A 16,150-nucleotide genomic window follows, 5' to 3' on the forward strand; every position below is an offset into this window, starting at 1 on the left:
GAAGAAACAGGAGCATTCCAAGAGCAGAAAAAAGAGCAAGCAAAGGCATGGAAGCAGGGACACTCATAGCTCCTTTCAGAAACAGTGAGAAATCTGGTGTAGTAGAAATACAAGGTGAATGAGATTGAGGTTGGAAAGCAGATAGAGGCCAGGTTGTAAAAAGCCTTAAACCCTATCCTAAGGAGTCTGGACTATAACCTGCAGGCAGTTACCAAAGTTTGTAAAGAAAGGGACATGATCATCTGAATAGAGTTTTAGAAAGCTAGGTGGGTTAGAAAGAACAAATTAGAAATAGACAAAGTGAGAAGGCTGTGATAAGAAGATAGGCAGGAACCATGTGGATAGAGACAACAGACAACAGCAACCTAATGGTCACAGGACTCCTCACTCCCAGGCCAGTTTTCATAAGCCATTCTCCTGCCTGACACACAGCTCAGCCATTGGGGACAGACTCAAGGAGACAGAAACCTGATCCTTGCTGCCCTGACAGGAAGGCTCTGGGAGAAAGATGTGACAAGACATGAGACATAGTACCACTGAGGATCCACTACAAGAGCTACAGTCCCCAGGTTTGAGGTTGTGACACCTTCACAAGTAGACTCAGAGTATGGTGGGATATTTTCAAAATCGAATCACACTTGGATTGTCCCTGAAACTGTGTGCCTCATGCCTCATGGAGAATGACAAGAAATCTGAGAAAAGCACAGAATTCCTATCACACTAGCACAGGTCTATGAAACCCATTCTCATCAGTTCCTTCCTTTTGGAAGTGTCACTCGACTCTTTTTTGGTTCAGTTTTGAAATCTGCTGAAAGTTACAGTCCCTCTTTCAAAAAAAAAAAGGCACAACAATTTTTCAGATAATTTCAGGAGATTCTTGGACTCCGTAAATACATCCTTGACCTCCTGGGAGATTAGGATTCCCTTGATTTATATGGAACCTATCAAGACAAGAAGGAAACCCAAACCTCTCTGAGTAGAAGCCAAGCACCTCAGGCAACTTAGGAAACCACATGGTGCTGCATCCACAGTTCTGCCTAAAACCAGCGCCTCCAAATTGATCTCCAACCCTGCCCCAATCTATCTCCCTCTCACCCCAATTTACTAACATGATCTTCCTAAAGCATAACTTTGATGAGAAGAATACCACCAGTAAGAGATACTGTTTGTGAGTGCTATACTGTAGGTGCTGTACTAGTGTCTCAGATACATCACTTCATTTAGTCCTCACTAGGACCCTGTGAGGCAGGAGAACCCAGATTCCAGAGCCAGACCATCTGGATCCAGCCCAGCTGCTCAACAACTGTGTGCCTTTAGCAAATTACTCAACTTCTCTGTGCATCAGTGTCCTCGTCTATAATAAGAGTGCCTACCAGAAAGGATGATTGTGAGGATTAAAGGAATTAATAGAAGTTACGTGCTTAGAACAATAGCTGGCACATGAGCTAGAGTATCAGTGCCATTATTTTCCAGATTCGTTTCCAGATAAGGAAACCAAGGGTCAGTTATCCAAAGCTACATGCCCAATAAGTGATGAAGGCAAAATCCAAATCTAGGTTTTCTTGACTCCAAATCCCATGCTTATAACCACTGTGCATTACTGCCTTTCCCCTACTCAAAAATCCTTTCCAGTGGTTCTCTAGAACAGATCTTGGCAATTTACAGCAATATGGAACTAAAGGGTGCATGGTCTGAAGCCATCCAGCCCTGGCAAGTCTAGCCATTTATAAGCAACCCTGGGCCATCAGGAAAATCCCCTTCTCTAAACCTGTAAGTTCCTGGCATTCAAGATTCCCACACATAGCACCCCCACGTACTCTTCTAGCCTCACCTCCTAGTTTTCCTAAGCATGCAGCCTTCCCTCAAGCCAGTAGCTAGAACTATTGCAAAAGCTTCCTAATTTCCATCCCCATTTCATATGTCATACATAGCCTTGCCCCCTCCAATCTGTTTTCCACACAGCAGCCAGAATTTTTTTTAAATTTTTTTCTTAAAGATTTTATTTATTCATTTGAGACACAGAGATACAGAGAGAGAGAGAGAGAGAGAGAGAGAGAAGCATGAGCAGGGAGAGAGGCAGAGGGAGAGGGAGAAGCAGGCTCCTCGCTGAGCCAGGAGCCTGATGTGGGGCTCGATCCCAGGACCCTGGGATCACGACCCGAGCTGAAGGCAGATGCTTAACCATCTAAGCCACCCAGGTGCCCCAGCAGCCAGAATTTTAAAAATTCAAATCTGGTCATGTCATTCCCCACCTTAAAACTTTTCATGGCTCCCTCTCTCTTTTAGAGAAAAAGTCCAAAATCCCACATGGCCTAGAAGACCTTCAAAATCTGGCTTCTGCCAGCTTCTGTAGCCTTGCACCCCCATCCCCACCCTCATGCCACCAGCTTTAATTCCTACTCATTTTCAGGTCTTAGCTTAAATTTCATTTCCTCAGAAAAGACTGGGTTAGATCTCCTAATTATAAAACTTCATAGCATCTTGTACTTTTCCTTCGTAGCACTTATCACAATTATAGTTTCTTAACTATTGTCTTCCTCACTAGACCGTAAGTTCCATGAAGGCTTCAGCTGAGCACTGCATGAGAAGACCAGAAGTTCCCTCATCACCAACCCCTCTGGTACTAACTTTGTGTCCCTAGGTAAGTCTCCCTCGTTCTTTGGTACCAGGAGGTTACTTGTCCTACTCACTTGGATGGGAGCTAAGAGGGCAAAATGAGAAAGCAGTTGCAAATAATACACATTTTAACTGTAGAGGGCACGGGAAGTGCGCAAATTAGAGATGGCTGTCTTCCATAGGGGAAAACAGAGCAGAACAGGTTCTGGGATCAACCTGCCTGGGTCTAAATACTAGCTGTACCACTTGCTCTCTCAGGGACCTAAAGCAAGCAAGTACCTTAACTTCTCTGCACCTGTCTCCTCAAATGTAAAAGAGGAACAATAAGATTACCTACCTCAGAGGGCTGTTGACAGAACAAAAGGAGATAACGCACACACAACACTTAGAAAAACACCTAGCATATATAAGCACTCGAAAAATATCAGCAATATTATGATCCTTATGAAACAGGACAAGAGCTGGGTCTCTTTCTGTCTACTTCCAGCACACTCAGGACAACCCAGATCCTACCTGGCAGGAGGGAACCGACTGACATCCCCTCTGGCAAAAGTGAAGCATCGAAGGTTCGGGCTGTAGGCCCCGGAGGCTGGAGTTGGAGTTGGAGTCTGGCCACCCTCGGGCTCCAGTTCCCCGTGGGAAATGGCTTCCTTCACAAAGTCCCTGGCCCTCAGTTGCTCCAGCTCACCACTCACATGATCCCAGGCAGCAAAGTTATTGACCAGTGCACCATACTTCTGCTCTGAAAGGAGACTGACCCGGATGGATGGCCAGAGATCACCAAATTGCACACTGTAAGTCATGTCAAAATTCTGCAGAGCCAGTTGAGTGGCAGGAAATTTGGGCTCCGTGGCAGCCTGAAAGGAAAAGAACAGGCTTATTGGTCTTCCAGTCTTGCCTCTCCCCTACCACCTGACCTCACCAATACCTCAGAGCCCTGCAGCAAACGCGGATCCAGCCACTGCCCACTCCTGCCTCTGCATCCTGCCTCTGCCCGCCAGAAAAGAAGTATGAAAGAGAAAAGTAGTGGGGAGCTGGCCTTTCTGTCTCAGGGTTGTGAGAAAGCAAGCTGTAGCTCTCACAACGGCATGTGCGGGTCACCAAGAAAGGGGGCAATCCTTGAGGCCTGGGAGTAAGAAGAACTTAAGAGAATGGAAGCTCACGATAGGACTTTTGAGGAGAGTCTACAGAAGGTTGGAAGAACTATGAGGGCCCGGGCGCCTGGGTGGCTCAGTTGGTTAAGCAACTGCCTTCGGCTCAGGTCATGATCCCAGGGTCCTGGGATCAAGTCCCATATCGGGCTCCCGGCTCAGCGGGAAGCCTGCTTCTCCCTCTCCCACTCCCCCTGCTTGTGTTCCTGCTCTCGCTGTCTCTGTCTCTGTCAAATAAATAAATAAAATCTTTAAAAAAAAAAAAAAAAGAAAAGAAAAAGAAACTATGAGGGCCCTGGGGGAAGCCTCAGCCTTAAAAACAAAAGATGCTTTCTCTCTGAACAGCCCTTCCGTCTTCTAAGGCATTTTCTTGTCTCCTAGCTTATGTGAGCACCACAAAAGACAGCTCAGTGGGATACAAATATCAACCTTCCACATTTGATGGAAAGATAAAGGTAACTTACCTAAGGTCATGCAGTGACTGACACCATAATGCTCAGAATAACAGGGTTGAGGGTCATTTTGGGAGAGTTCCTAGAGCCCAGGAAGGTGGGATAAGGAGAACTCCTAGAAACCTTGTGGTATAAACCAAAACAGGGACTTCTATGGGGGTAGCAGAGAGGGACAGGATTCAGGCATGCAGAGCATAAACACAGATTAAAAGGAAAATGAAGACATCAGCTGAGGGGTCCTCAGGTAGGTTCTTGTAGCCACAGCTGGGACACTCGGTCGGGCTAGCAGTCCTATTACTGTCTGTTCATTTTGCTCTGGCCTACACTTTGGTCTGGTCAGAACTCTTCCTCTGGCCCTCATTTCTTGTTATGGCGGGGACTCTTGCTCCGACCATGACCTTTGCCGGGGCAGGGACTATTGCTCCGGCTCCTGCTACGGTGGGGACTCCTGCCGTGGCCCCGCCTTTTGCCGTGGCGGGGACTCTTACTTCGGCTCCGACTTTCACCACGGAGGGCACTCTTGCCGGTGCCCTGACTTTTGCTACGTTGAGAACTCTCACTCTGGCCCTGATTTCCATTACACTGAGAACTCTCGCTCTTATCCTGACTTATGCTTTGGTGGGGACCATTGCTCCGGCTCTGACTTCTCTTTCGACTGGGACTCCTGTTCCGGCTCTGACTTCTTTGAGGATCGAGACTCTTGCTTTGACTTTGACTTCTGCTGGGGTGGTGGCTATTCTCACTCCGGCCCCGATTTCTGCTTTGGTGGGTATTCTTGCTCTGGCTGTCACTACTCTGGCATTCACTGATAACAACAGCTGAACTGCAGCTGAGATCAGTGCTACAGCTGGAAGTCTTGGAAGAAGGCAAAGGACAGCTATAGGGAACCTGAGGGGGCTCTTTGCAGCAGCCTCGAGGAGCCACAGAATAGACATGGAGGCCACAGGGCATGGTGTCACAGGCCACAGGGTGGCACCGGGCTTGGGGGACAATGGGTAAACTTTGAGGATCAAAGGGTGCTCGCAAAGGGATAAAAGAATAGATGTGGGTGGAACAGGGAGGTGGTACAGGCTGGCGATGAGATTGGGGTGGGCCCCTGGGAGTGCTATAGATGCCACAGGGGGGCCCCACGGTCAGTTTATGACACTGAGGGGGGCCGAGGAATGGGCAAGGATCAGAGGTGGGGGGAACCACAGAATATATATGGGTATTGCACGGGGGTCCTATGGGGAGTCCATAGGAGGTGCTCTGAACATAACTATTGGGTGGGACAGGACAAAGAGGAAGGCGAAGGGGAAGACAAGTGGGGAGAACAGGTTTGAGGGTTTTAGGGATCACAGTAGGTAAGGCAGGTCCTTGGGGAAGTTCTTTGGGGCAGGGATTTGAGGAAGTGGTAATGGATGTCACCATACAAGAAGGACCAGAAGGGCAGGAGGGAGGTGGAGGAGAAGCACTGGCCTTAGGGGGCCTGGGCAGGTCAAGAGGAGTGTGCTGGAGAGGGATGATCAGGGAGCGACATCTGTGGAGAGCATGTGGTTGTTTTAACTCTGAGGATTTGGGGGACTTCACTTGTGGGCCAACTGAGGTAGGGAGAGGGGGTTCGTTATAGCCTCTGCGGGAGGGTGACTGGGGTGGAGATATAAACTGGTTGCCCAAGGGTGAAGGGAAGGAGAAGACAGAATAAGGACAGTGAGAGGACAGGGGAAGAGGTGGTTCCTGGGGACAGGGGGGACAAGAAATCGTGGTGCCTGGCTCTACAAAGAGGCAAGAGTTCCCACCAGTCTCCCAGGCGAAAATGGATTCAAAGCAAGGCTTCACAGGAGCCTGGGACTGGGGTGAGCAAGGAGAACAAGTACTCTTAGCAGGTAGACGGATGGCACAACAAGGGCTACCAAGGGCAGCCTCTTGAGAAAAATGGGAATAGTGAAAAGAGCCCTCCTGACGTGAGCTGGGAGAGCCAGATGTGCCTGCCTGAGAAGAAAGTGGGGAGCCACAGCAATTTTTCCCAAGGGGCAGGTCAAGCTGTGGTTTAGGTTCACAAGGGTCCGGAGGCTTAAGGTGGCTACGGCAAAAGCTGCCAGTGTGTGGGGAAGATGCAGGGGAAGGTGGAGGGTCATTGTAACTTCTGCCTGAGGACCAGGGACAGAGCAGAGGGGAGACCCTGGGCGCAGTTTCCAAAACCCTGGAAGAAAGGGGTGGGGAAACTACAGATCTAATTTCCACCGGCCGGTGAGCAAGAGGAGGTGAAATAACGACGGCAGTTCCCAGGGGCCTATGAGTAAGAGTAGGTGAAATAATGGGGCAAGTTCCCTGGGACCCAGGAGTGATGGAAGATGAAATCATGGGGCCAGTTTCCAAAGGCCCATGAGGGAGGACAGGAGAAGTCACGGGGCTGGTTCCCAATGGCCGATGAGGGAGAGTAGGGGAAGTCACCGGGCTGGTTACCAGGACTGAAGGGTATCCACCACAATAACAGAGGCAAGCCTGCTGGTCAATGCAAGGGCTTCGCGGACAGGGATGCGGTGTTCTCGGGGGACTGATCCAGCTGCAATAAGGGCTCCGTGGACGAACAGGGGGTGACCCCAGAAGGCTGAACCGCTCAAAACAAGGGCTCGAAGGGGTCGAACCAGAGAGGATAGGCTCGCGGCGGAAAGGCCTTCCAAGGAGTGGAGAACATGGTTCAAACGAACATCTCCCCGGGCGCAGGGGAGGCTGTGAAGGTGGAGAGGGGGGCGGTGGGGGCGGGGAGGGAATCGGTCGCGGTAGGGAGGGGGGCGTGGCGGTTAGGGAAGAAATTCCTGGCCTACAGGTGAGGCCAGAGAAAGGGTCTCTGGAGAAGTGGGGAGAGTCCAGGGGTTGAGGGGAGTCGCTGCACCCTTTGCCTGAGTTTGGGGAAAGGCCAGGAGTGTGGGCAGGGTGATCGCTGTAACCTTTCCTGGACACCAGAGGCAGCTCGAGGGTGAGGATGGGGTTGAATCCTTTCTCGGAGGGCGGCGCAGACCCAGGAAGGAAGGGGTTGTCGCTAAAACATTTTTCGAGGGGTGAGGGCGGCCGGGCTGAAAGTTCTAGGAGGAAAGGCGGAGAAGAGGTCATGGAGGGAGGGAGAAAGGGGGGACGGGGTAGGAAAGAAGGGGACGGAGAGGGAGGAGGGGAAGTGGAAGGGGTAGTGGGGGCCAAGGGGACGGTAACCGAGAGCCGGGGAACAAGAAGCGGTGACATAACTGAAAGAATGAGGGCGGCGGTGATGACGTAACTTAGAGGGGCGGAGTCGGGAGGGCTCAGACGTAACCCGAGCGACAGCCCAAGCTTTGTGACGAAATAAAAGGGCGATAGACGCGAATACGTAACAGATGTGAAGGGGAGGAGCCTAGAGACGCACCCTGAGGGGCGGGGGAAAGAGGCCGAAGGCGTTCCCGAGGGGCGGGAGCAGTGAACCCATCCGAGAGGGTTGGGAAGTGGCGGGGCTGGAGAAGTTTCCCGAGGGGCGGCGGCAAAAGGCCGCTATCGCTGTTCCCTCCTGGGCCACCGGCCGGATCTTACCCATTTCTTCTTATGTCGATGTCTCCGCGGGATGGTCGCGAAGTGTGCACGCTTCAGCACGTCCCGAACTCGTCTCACTACCAGCGCAGCCATATCAGCGTGCACCGCCGAATAATTCCGACCTGAACCGCAACAGCGGACCCGCGGGTTCCGGAGAGGTGGTGGCGCCACTCTGGGCGAAAATAGGAGGGAATTCCGGCGGTCTCTCTTCCGGGGTTCAGCCCACCTTTACAAACCAGGTGCAAACCCCGCTCCGCCAGGGATCTTCTGTGGGTGTTGGGAAAGAGGAACCACTCGCACAGAAAGATGCCTCTGCTTGGAGCATTGGGAGAGACTGCGTAAAGGCCCCTAACCCAGTTGGGGGATCAGAGAGGACTAGGCGCTGGCAGTTGAGTACTGAAAGAGTTAGCTAGGCAAAAAGGGTCGGGAAGGGCCTTCCAAGCAGAAAGATCCTGAGGCAGAGAAAAACGAGGACAGATTTGTGGGCAGAGGCGGATTTATAGTGGAGCTAACGAAGCTTGAAGAACCTATTTCCAGTGCCCCTTCCAAGGCTCTGTCCTTAATATTGTATTGTTTTTCTTACCAAGAGGGCCCTTGAATTGTGTAAGCTATAGGCGCCATAGAACTTGACTTCACCATAGGGAGCCCGTAGAAAGGAAGAATATGATCAGATAGGTGTTTTTAAAAATGATCATCTGGGAGCTTACCGGTTGGTGAATACACCGAAGTGCTGGGAGAGAGCATGGAAACTCCATGTCCTTTCCCTATCTATACATTGCACTATGCATCTCTTCCACCTGACTGTCCTGAGTTATATCCTTTAGTAATAAACCAGTGATCAAGTGAGAAACGGGTCTCCTGAGAGCTATGACCTGCTCCAGCAAGTTACTACAGCCCAAGGAGGGGTTCGTGGGGACCTCTGATCTCTAGGTAGTGAGTCAGAAGTACAGATGTGAGCTGTCAGCCAGTGGAGCTTAAGTATTCAAAAGTAATCAGTCACTGTTTCAAACTCCATCGAAGAGTCATATCGCTTTCAGAAGGCAGGAAATTTGGGTACATTTTTACTGGAGTTACAGGAGTGATGAAGCAAGTGTGAATTTTAAGACAATCTCTTCACTACCATAGAAAATTAGAAGTAGTGAAGAAACTTTGTAGCACTTTGAGCTTTTCCAGTATTTTATGGATTGTGAACTGTCAAAGCTACATGTGAATGAGGGAATTTTTAACCTTTGCTCAAACTGTGTTCTTTTTTTTTTTTTTTTAAGATTTTATTTATTTGTCAGAGAGAGAGTGAAAGCGAGCACAGCCGGGGGAGAGCACAAGCAGGGTGAGCAGCGGCAGGCAGGAGGAGAAATAGGCTCCCCACTGAGCAAGGAGCCCCATCCGGGACTTGATCCCAGGAGCCTGGGATCATGACCTGAGCCAAAGGCGGACGCTCAACCAACTGAGCCATCCAGGCTTCCCTAAACAGTATTATTCTTAATGTGAGTTGTAAAGTTCCAGTGAAAAACATACACTTTTATTTCCACATTTACAGGAGTAGTTACCAAAACTTTAAATATCACAAATAGAATCTTGTGTTTATCACTAAAAAAAAAAAGAAAAATCATCTGACCGTTGATGATTGGAGTAAATAGGATTATGGCAGGGAAATCAGATGAAAGAAGATGGTTCTGAATTAGTGTAGTGCCAGTGAAGATAGAAAAGGATTGATTCCACTTACAATTCAGAGAGAATTACAGGATTTGTTGATTGATTGGCCCCATCTATTTAAACTAGTACATGCTACACCACCAGTTAATAGCTGTCCTCTTAACCTGCTTTTATTATATCATGTATTTTTTCATACAGTCTGCTAAATTATAATTTTCAAAAGATTGGAAACATAATTCTTATACAAAGATAAAATGAACACATGCCAAAGATTTTATTTATCATAATAAACTGCTTCTCCATTATTATCCTAAATAATGAGGGAACCAGCTAGATGGTAAGACTTGTTCAAATGAGGGGCACCTGGGTGGCTCAATCGTTAAGCGTTTGCCTTCGGCTCAGGTCATGATCCCAGCATCCTGCAATGAATAAACAATTCACTCCCCCTGCTTGTGTTCCCTCTCTCGCTGTCTCTCTCTGTCAAATGAATAATAAATAAAATCTTTAAAAAAAAAAAAAAAGACTTGTTCAAATGAGAATTTGAGTTTAAGAGATTTAGGTTATCAGCCAAAGGAATACTGAAATCAACTTGCTAAGAGTTGTAAAACCATTAATATCTTATTAAGTAATAAACTGTAATGCTTATTGCTTCTACCAGATGGAAATCAATTCCATCTCTACTGATCAAAATTCAGTTGCATTACTATGGCTAGGAATCATTTGCATTGCCATTGGTTTTCTACAAGTTAACCTTTACCCCTACAAAGTTCTGCAGTAGCCTAGTCAATATAAAGTCTATCAAAGGTATACCCTAGCACCCAGTAGTTCTCTCCTGCCCCTTTACAAGTTCTGGACAGTTTTTCTTACTATTTTCCCCCTCATTAGAATGTAAGATTTTAAAAATCAAGGATTTTATTTTTTTTAAAGATTTTATTTATTTGAGAGAGAGAGCACATGAGAAGGGGGAGGGTCAGAGGGAGAAGCAGACTCCCTGCCGAGCAGGGAGCCCCATGCGGGACTCGATGCAGGGACTCAATCCAGGGACTCCAGGATCAAGACCTGAGCCGAAGGCAGTCGCTTAACCAACTGAGCCACCCAGGCGCCCAAGGATTTTGTTTATTCATTGTTGAATTATCAGCACCTAGAACTGTGTATGGTACATATTTTGCTCTCAATAAATATTTATTGAATGAGTGAGTGAGTGAGTGAGTGAAAGATGAGAAATTTGTTACAGGGACCTAGCACTTGTAAGATGGAGGGAGATATGTGCATAGAGAAAAGCCTTTTTTAAAAAAAGTTCATGGAAGCTCTTTCTGCGCACCAGTCCTGTCCCCATGCTATCATAAAAACACTTTTTTGCACCAAAAGAAAGAAAGAAAGAAAAAAGAAGTGGCTCATGACATTTAAATCCAGATAAGGATCCAGTCAGCGAGCAGAGATTGAATACTCTAAATAGGAGGTATCCCAGAATACCTGTTCTCAAAGGTTTATACCAAATATGGAGTGTCAGGACCACAATCACCATCTCCTTGTGAAGGACCCCTTCCAACCCCCAACCTCCTGTTTACCCATCGGCGCCTGGGTGGCTCTGTCTTTGGCTCAGTTCGGCTCCCTGCTCAGCAGGGAGCCTGCTTTTCCTTCTCCCTCTGCAGCTCCCCCTGCTTGTGCTCTCTCTCTTAAATAAATAATAAAAATCTTTAAAAAAGAAAAGTCTTTAAATATTAGGACGCTTTTAAGTTCACAATAGTGGGCGTAAGTTTTTCAAAATCCTAATTTATTTTATTTTATTTTATTTTAAGTAATCTCTATGCCCAACGTGGGGCTCAAACCCACAACCCTGAGATCAAGAGTTGCACACTCCACCGACTGAGCCAGCCAGGCGCCCCTCCCAATCCTCATTTTGCTTGAAAGCTAAATTTTTATCTCTGACAACTAGTACTATCAATTGTTTTCCTTGAAGTGACAGGCTTACTTTGTTCATTTTTCAAGAAAATGCTATTAAAATATAATTGATTTTTTTAATATAATTGATTTTTGTCTATTGATCTTATATCCTGAGATCTTGCTAAGCTAAATTATGTTTTGATAACTTTTTTGGAAATATTTTCACTTTTTCTATGCACAAGGTTATGTCTTCTATAAAGACACTTCTTTCCAATCTGAATTCCTTTTTTTTCCTTTGCATCCTTTTACTGTTTATAATTTACAGTACACAGTTCAATACAGATGTTAGTAGACTGACTTGTGTCCATTCTTCAGGGGAAAGCATTCAGTATTTCATCAATATATATCATGTTAACTCTAGCTTTTTTTTTTACAACAGGTGTCCTTTACTAGATTGAGAAAGTTGCCTTCTTTCCTACTTTGCTAAGATTTTTTTAAAAATCATGAATGAGGGGCACCTGGGTGGCTCTTTCTTTAAGCGTCTGCCTTCGGCTCAGGTCATGATCCCAGGGTCCTGAAATCAAGCCCCACATTGGGCTCCCTGCTCAGCGGGAAGCCTGCTTCTCCCTCTCCCACTCCCCTTCCTGGTGTTTCCTCTCTCGCTGTGTCTCTCTCTGTCAAATAAATAAATAAAATCTTTAAAAAAAATAATAATAATAAATAAAAATCATGAATGGTTGTTGACTTTCTTCAAATGCTTTTCCTGCATTTGAGTTGATCATGTTTTTTCTGCTTTATCGTTAATATGATGAATTATATTGACTGATTTTCAAATGATGAACCAACTTTGCATTCCTGTAAAAAAACATACAAGTTCATGATGTATTATTCTTTTTATATATTGTTACATTCTTGCATTTGTGTTCATGGAGCATAATGACCGGAAATTTTCTTTTTCTGTAATATCTTTGATTTTGATGTAGGGTAATGATGAACTCATAAATGAGTTTGTGAACTATCCCTTCACTTCTATTTTCTGTAAGAATTTTTATAGAATTGGTATCATTTCTTCCTTAAATTATTTTTTTTTAGTTTATTTATTTATTTATTTTACGATTTTATTTATTTATTTGTCAGAGAGAGACAGCGAGAGAGGGAACACAAGCAGGGGGAGTGGGAGAGGGAGAAGCAGGCTTCCTGTGGAGCAGGGAGCCCGATGCGGGGCTCCATCCCAGGACCCTGGGATTATGACCTGAGCCGAAGGCAGATGCTTAACGACTGAGCCACCCAGGCGCCCCTAGTTTTATTTATTTAAGTAATCTCTCCACCCAATGTGGGGCTCAAACTCACAACCCCAAGATCAAGAGTCACATGCTCTTCCGACTGAGCCAGCCAGGCGCCACTCTTCCTTAAATTCTTGCAAATTCAGCAGTGAAGACTTCTGGGCCTGGAGTTGGGTGTTTGGGTGTTTTTTTGTTTTGCAGGGGTGGGAGTACAGGGTGAGGAGGAAGGGAAGGTTTTTAATTATGAATTCAATTTCTTTCGTTGATATAGGGCAGTAATTTTCAACCAGAGATGATGCCCCTTCCCCAGGGGACACTTGGTAACCTCTGGAGATATTTGGGATTATTATAACTAGACAGTGCTTCTGGCATCTGGTGGGTAGAAGCCAGGGATGCTGTTGCAAACCCTATGCCCCCACACAAAGAATTATCTAGCCCAAAATGTCAAGACTGCTAAAATTTGAGAAACCCTGATATAGGGCTATTTGAATTTTCCAGTTCTTCTTGTAGCAGTTTTAACTATTTGAGACTTTTATTTTATTTTATTTTTTAAATATTTTATTTATTTGACAGAGAGAGACACAGCGAGAGAACAAACACAAGCTGGAGGAGTGGGAGAGGGAGGAGCAGGCTTCCCGCGAAGGAGGGAGCCCGATGCGGGGCTTGATCCCAGAACCCTGGGATCATGACCTGAGCCGAAGGCAGACACTTAACAACTGAGCCACTCAGGCGCCCCAACAATTTGAGACTTTTAAAGAATATGTTCATTTCATGTAAGTTGGCAGATTTCTTCCTTTTAGTGTGTTTAGCAAGGGGCGTCAAACTACAGCACAGGCCAAATTAGCCTTCCACCCATTTTTTAAATACTGCTTTATTTTTACACAGCCACACCTTTTATTTACTGTGGTTCCTTTACAACAATAGAGATGAATGGTTGCTCTAGAGATCATATGCTCCACAATCCAAAAATATTTGCTATCTGAATCTTTACAGAAAAAAGCTGCTGACCCGATTTGTAGGATCTATAGTAATGTCCCCTCTCTCATCACTGATACTGGTAATTTGTGTCTTCTCTCTCGGGTAATTTTATCAGCCTACCTAGAGGTTTATTTTATTGACTTTACAAAGAAACAGTTTGTGGTTTTGTTGGTTTTCTCCTTTCTTTTCTACTTCATAAATTTCTTTATAATTTCTTTCTTTCTACTTAATGTGTTCTTTTTATTGCTAACTACCTTTTTTTTTAATTTTTTTTTAAGATTTTATTTATTTATTTGAGAGAGAGAATGAGAGACAGAGAGCACGAGAGGGAAGAGGGTCACAGGGAGAAGCAGACCCCCCGCCGAGCAGGGAGCCCGATGTAAGACTCGATCCCGGGACTCCAGGATCGCGACCTGAGCCAAAGGCAGTCGCTCAACCAACTGAGCCACCCAGGCGCCCTGCTAACTACCTTTTAAATAAAATTTTTAAATAAAATACTTATTCTATTACTCATTTATTGTTTAAGTTTGTTTTTTTTTTTTAAGATTTTATTTATTTATTTGACAGAGACACAGAAAGAGAGAGCGCACAAGCAGGGGGAGCAGCAGAGGGAGAGGAAGAAGCAGGCTCTCCGCTGAGCAAGGAGCCCTACGCGGGGCTCAATCCCAGGACCCTGGGATCCTGACCTTAGCCAAAGGCAGATGCTTAACAGCTGAGCCACCCAGGCACCCCTTGTTTCTTTCAAGTTTTTATTTATAGAATTTATATATAACATATAGTGTAATGTTGGCTTCAGGAGTAGAATTTAGTGATTCATCACTTATATCACTTATATAACACCCAGTGCTCATCACAACAGGTGCCCTCCTTAATACCCATCACCCATCTAGGCCATCTCCCACCTACCTCCCCTCCAGCAACCCTCAGTTTGTTCTCTATCATTAAGAATCTCTTATGGTTTGCCTCCCTCTCTTTTTTTTCCCTTCCCCTATTTACCCATTATTTACCATTTCTGGGACTGTTCATTTCTTTATGTAGATCAGTTTCCATTTAGTGTCTTTTTTTTTTTAAGAACTTCCTTTAATCTTTCTTAGAGTCCAAGTCTGCTGACAATGAATTCTCTCACCTTTCATTTGTTTAAAACATCCTAATTTTTTCATTTAAGGATATTTTCACTAGATATGGAATTCTGGGATATTTACTTCTTTCAACACTTTAAAGATTTCTTAAGAGAAGTGGGTAGTAATTTACTGTTGTGCCTCTGTATGTAATGCATCTTTTCTCTTTAAGATTTTCTTATCACTAGTTTTCAGCAATTTGGGGGTAAGTGACTTGATGTGATTTCCTGTTTATTCTGGCTGGAGTCTGTTGAGCTTCTGGGAACTGTGAGTTTATAATTTTCATTATACTTGGAAAATTTCAACCATTACTGTTTCAAATTTTTTTTAAAGATTTATTTATTTATTGGAGACAGAGAGCACAAGGAAGGGCATAGGGAGAAGCAGACACCCCACTGATCAGGGAGCCCAATGCGGGGCTTGATCCCAGGATCCCGAGATCAAGACCCAAGCTGAAGGCAGATGCTCACCTGACTGAGCCACCCAGGCACCCCTCAAAATTTTTTTTTCTGTTCCAAAACGTCGACTTTTCTTTCATTTTTAACATTCCTTCAAATAAAGTAATTTGGTATACTTCAAAAAAAGTAATTTTGGTAAAAAAAATTTCTTTTCTTTCTTCCCTCCAATCCCCCCCCTCCCCCTTCTGGGCCATTTGGCATTATCGCACAGCTTACCTTTTCCTTGTTCATCTATTTTTAGTGTTTCTTTTTCTCTTGTGCTTCAAGTTTTTATGGTTTCTGCTGCTGTGTCTTCAAGAACATACAAGCACACCTATTCTTTTTCTTCTTCAGTGTGTAATCTTTTGCCAATCTTAAGTGAATTTTAAATTTCAGATATTGTACTTTTTTTTTTTTTTGAGAAAGAGAACATGCGAGTGGGGGCAGGGGGAAAGGGAGAGAATCTTAAGCAGACTTGGTGCTGAGCGAGGAGCCCATCTGGGGCTCAATCTCACAACCCTGAGATCATGACCTGAGCTGAAACCAGGAGTTGGGACACTTAACTGAGCCACCCAGGCGCCCCCAGATATTGTACTTTTAAGTTCCAAAAATTCTATTTGATTCATTTTATACTTTCTACTTCTCTCATTATGTTCATTTCCATTAAATCCTTTGGTATATTTGTAATAGTGCTTTCAAAGTCCTTGTCTACTTAATTTTATCATCTTATCATCATGTGTCTGTTTTTATTGACTATTTTTCTCCTGGTCACATTTGCCTGCTTTTTTTGCAGGTCTAGCGATTTTTTATTGAATGTTTGGTATTATAAAATTTACATTGTTGATTGCTGGATTTTGTTGACTTCTTTTAAAATGTCTTGGACTTTGTTCTGGCAGGCAGTCAGATATTTTTGTGAATCAGCTTGATCCTTTCAAGGCTCCTTTTTAAGATGGGGTATAGACTATCTTGAGTGGCCTCTTTCTAGGGCTAATTTTAGCCTACTGCTGAAACGCCCTCTTCTGGAGTTCAAGTTCAATG

At 45.3% G+C, this 16,150-nt stretch overlaps 1 protein-coding gene and 1 long non-coding RNA gene across 2 annotated transcripts in view; one reads left to right on the forward strand and one right to left on the reverse strand.

Annotated features, from left to right (window-relative positions):
• Nucleotides 1-7,890, reverse strand: part of NSUN4 (NOP2/Sun RNA methyltransferase 4) — a 23,406-nt gene extending 15,516 nt beyond the window's left edge. The window contains exons 1-2 of the mRNA XM_045897768.3: nt 7,760-7,890; nt 3,130-3,473 (exon numbers count right to left, since the gene is read on the reverse strand). Of these exons, the coding sequence (XP_045753724.1) occupies nt 3,130-3,473; nt 7,760-7,852 (437 nt within the window). The 5' untranslated portion in view covers nt 7,853-7,890. The remainder of the gene's footprint in view (nt 1-3,129; nt 3,474-7,759) is intronic.
• Nucleotides 7,870-14,063, forward strand: LOC129046463 (uncharacterized). The gene is made up of 3 exons (XR_008507849.2): nt 7,870-7,998; nt 13,153-13,352; nt 13,836-14,063. It is a non-coding gene; the product is annotated as an uncharacterized LOC129046463 (long non-coding RNA).
• Nucleotides 14,064-16,150: the final 2,087 nt, after the last annotated feature.

The sequence above is a fragment of the Mirounga angustirostris genome, unplaced genomic scaffold (assembly GCF_029215605.1).
Source record: "Mirounga angustirostris isolate CCGP_5_RB_7025 unplaced genomic scaffold, mMirAng1.0.hap1 SCAF_4, whole genome shotgun sequence".
Classification (NCBI taxonomy): domain Eukaryota; kingdom Metazoa; phylum Chordata; class Mammalia; order Carnivora; family Phocidae; genus Mirounga; species Mirounga angustirostris.